Genomic DNA, 4,235 nt, shown 5'->3' on the forward strand with positions numbered 1-4,235 from the left:
GCACCTTCTATTTGGCCTCCATGGTTCTAGGCGATATATGGTACCGTACTGTACATGAGCGAAGTATGGTACAGTTACCCTGTAAGTTGAATTAAATACATGCGAACAATCATGAATAAATTGTCATCACAACTACATCTATTTGTAATAAGTTTCAACTGTACAATAAATTTAAAAATTCATTAGTAAGACGAGAAGTGAGCACGCCACATTATATAAAATAAGTGTACACACAGTACTATAATATCGATTTATTTTCTGCTGGTTATAATCGTTTTAAAAATGTGTGAAAAATCTTACGTAATGTTCGTTAGTTTTTGTGTTTATTTTATGTTTTTATCGAGGTATTTCGTTTTATAATTAAGGAGAGCACTCTTATGGCAATACTACTTTATATCAAATGTGTAAAAAATAACATTTTTGTGTGAAATATAAAATTTGTTTTTACAATAACCGAAAACTTAAATTCGTACAAATTTGAAATTTTTAAATAATCAAATTACGAAAATTACGATTCAAATTTGAATTTCAGATTTCGAAATACCACAACGCCATCGTTTTTTAAATATTGTTCGAGAATATCCAATTTCGTTATATCGTTTTTTTCGTTCCGAAGAAGAAAAGCCAGCATGAGCAATTCTCCGCCTAGAAAAAAAAGAAATCGAAGTGGCCCGTCCCCTGTATTCGAGGGAGATCCTCCAGAGTTAACGTTTGGTCCTGTGGATAAACCGGACCTCATGTTGGAAAAGTCAAACGCTCAGAATAAGATTAAAAGAACTAAGCGCTCAAGACGCCCGTCTCGAAAAAGACGAAAATCAAAATCAAGAACAATCAGGGGAAGCAGGAAGAGGCCATCCAGTTTAAAAAAGAGAGGAAGATCCAAAGGGAAGAGCAAGAGACGAAGATCTAGTCGAAGACGTAATGGAAGCAAAAAGAAAGTCGGGCGCCGATAAACCGGACTGTTTCTACTCTGACAACGGATAATGGAATTGCTAGATTTTCATAATCTAGAAACCAAACGGCTCTTTTCAGAGCCACTTCCTAATGCTTAAGAGTAGTCGAGTTCAAATCTGATATTCACATAATACTGAACACGGATTATTGATTTTGTTTTAGATCGCGTATCTTCGAAATAATCACATCGGAATTCTTTTTTAGTGTTGCCACCTTTTCAAAATCGCTGGCCCAGACGACAGGTCAGGTTTGTTCGAACAGAAGTTCCTGACGCATGCGCATTTTACAATGCGAAGATTAACGTGCATGCCGGTTCTAAATCAGTTACAGTTAGGGACCAGGGACTTGCGTAGGAGTAACGTAAGTAACCCTAAATTAAGAAAGAACAAGCACAGATGACTTAGCTCGATTGGATATTGGAGACGTGTACGATCGTGCATGCAAAAGAAAAAAAAAGTTGGACAGGTTGCGCGTCACACGTCGGCGTAAACAGACTAACATGGCAGAATTGCAGATGAGTTTCAGTGAGTGTGAGTTCTTTCGCTGTTAAAATAGTGTAAAAAATATTTGCAAGAACTTTGTTTCATCGTAATTTCACAATTTCTACAAATTCTCGGACAAACTTAATAGTTCACCCGGACAGCGAGTCAATTCCCGGACTGTACGGGTGAAAACCGGACATGTGGTAACACTATTCTTTTTATTTTTAACTTGTAAATTAATCTAAGATACCATTGAAATTGTTAATTACATTTCTTTTTCGGTTTCAATATTATTCATCACAAACTATCATACTTTTTTTTTTGCAAATACATTTCAAACGATCTTCATCTAAACAGCAAGCCACTGGCGATTTGAATGACCATGAGGATTAGTGCAGTATTAGCACGAGCAGACGTCTCGCTCGTGCTAATACTACTGGAGTCATTCACACAATTTTAGTACAATCTTACGAGTTTTATTTGTAACAGTTCGTTACAGAAGTTTCGATATCTCGTTCGATCTAATATTGTAATATAGAATGTACAGTATATATTTTAATTAACGTCTAGTGAGTATTAAAGAAAGCGTTCGTGTCTAATTCGAAACAGGGGGGTTCTATGCAAACATATTCGTTGCGTTATTGCTTACAGACATAATCATTAATGATGTCATAAAGTCTTATTAGTAAAGCACTGGAGATGGAGACATTTAATACAATGTTTAAATCGTAGATTTACTTAATATTTCTATACAGAAATATTAAGTAAAATCATGGATCGCGCTAGGGTGGGGCGACGGTGGTCTCCAGTCCACCATAAAATTTCCTTACCCACATATTCGCCCATCCTGAAATAATTTAGTCAAGTTTAATTATATAGACCATTATTGGTGTTTCTTTAAATATGAATTGATTGTTCATCAGGTAATTACAGGTTCTCATTAAACTTTTTTCACAGTACGGTATACCTCTTTACGGCTGTTTCACTAACATTGCCTAATCGTGGTAATTGTATATCCAACGATTAGATTAATTTAGAGATTACTGACTCGAGAATTCAATTAACAAATTTTAGGGAAGGATTAGTCAATTGAATAATCTCGATGCTAGAAAATTTTCCTTCCCATTACTTGATTGGATGTTTCGGATAAACATAATAAGCACTTAGATACAAACATAGCGGAGTGCAAGAAACAAAGTCGAAAAACGGATTTTTTTTGAGAAACAGAATATATTACGGAAATAATACAAAAGTTCGCAGAGACAATAAAATCGAAAGGAATGAACGCGATATCGTTAAAGGTTAACAGTACACTCGGGACCAACTTGGCCTTGAAAACAAAGTTTATGGTTTTTGCGAACATAGGACGAAGTTGCATGGCACAATGGACAAATACTGTTCTTACTTTTTGTTTGCTGAATAGTCTAGAAGCCATGAATTTTCTGTTATTTGTTGATAATGGAATTTTGGGTCCTTGGGGGTTGGGACAAACGCTAAACACAAAAAGGGGGCACGTGGCCCAATGTACGGGTGCCCTTACACTCGTCATTGTTTTTGCAAATAAGCATATCTATTCCTAAAATAAATATTCCATATTTTCTATTCACTTTAATTTATTGACAAAATATTTTGATCAATATCCATAAAAATATTAAACTTCGTTAATCATTTTATATTCAAAGAAGGTAGGTTTCAAAGTTATAACTTTGGGCCTGGCAAACTCGAGACAATTAGATCACTTAAGAAAAAAATTACGAATATTAACTAAAATTGGAAACATTCTATAAAAATGTGATATCATTCTATCTTAATTGAACTTGTTCTAAGCACTTATCATTCATTGGAAATTAAGTTCATTCATTTACATACAGAATACATTAAGCATTGAAATATGAAAAATTTAATTATTTTTAAATAGTCCAGGATGTATAGAATGCACCAATAATGAGTATATTATATTAACTAGGGAATATAAAATCAATAAAAACTTTTAATTGAATTTTCAAGAAAATTGAGAATTTAGATCAGATCATCCTGTAAGGGATTCTAAAATTATTTAATAGATTTATTACTGATATTCATGATAAAAATTTATAATTTTTTTAAATCAACAGTTATAAGCAAAATGTTTTTAAACAGAGAAAATAAGTAATACTGGCAGAATATAAATGCAAAATGCATCATAACATTTTCCACTTTTGAGTATGATATTGTCTAAAAATCAATTAAATCTACTAGTATTTATCATCTGATCATAATTTCTAATTGTTCTTTACATTTGTTTCTAGTTATTATACTCATTAATAATTATATATATAAAAATAAACATCAATAACTACTGTAATGACACACATTTAAAAAAATAAATCAAAAATTGAAACTTTTAAAAACAAACAATTGTAGACACAATATTTTTAATCACAATACCACAAATATCATTAAGAATATAATTAGATATAGGACAAAATATGGAATGAAAACAAAAATCAATACAAAAATGACAATTATAACTTTTACAATTTTTGTGAACATGATGAAACTGACAAAACTAAAGTATGCAAATTTTATCATTTTAACATAATTTTTGATTCAAGGGTAATCAATTTCCTCATATAACATAAAAAAACAGCATCACTTTACTGCATTTCATGCAAATATAAACAAACAATTTACTTTTTAAATAGAATGTTAATGAAATATAACCCACAGCTAATTATTATTGCTGTTTTCAATACTTTGTATAACATCTGCATACTAAACATATAAATAAGAGATGTGGACTGATAGATTGTATGGACC

The 4,235-nt window shown here is 31.8% G+C and overlaps 1 protein-coding gene across 1 annotated transcript; it reads left to right on the plus strand.

Annotated features, from left to right (window-relative positions):
* The first annotated feature begins 629 nt into the window (after positions 1-629).
* On the plus strand, positions 630-953 carry LOC111638960 (sperm protamine P2-like). The gene has a single exon (XM_023384739.1). The coding sequence runs from the start codon at positions 630-632 to the stop codon at positions 951-953; it is 324 nt and encodes a 107-aa protein (XP_023240507.1).
* Positions 954-4,235: the final 3,282 nt, after the last annotated feature.

Source organism: Centruroides sculpturatus, unplaced genomic scaffold (assembly GCF_000671375.1).
Source record: "Centruroides sculpturatus isolate CEXI.00-Female unplaced genomic scaffold, Cexi_2.0 scaffold908, whole genome shotgun sequence".
Classification (NCBI taxonomy): domain Eukaryota; kingdom Metazoa; phylum Arthropoda; class Arachnida; order Scorpiones; family Buthidae; genus Centruroides; species Centruroides sculpturatus.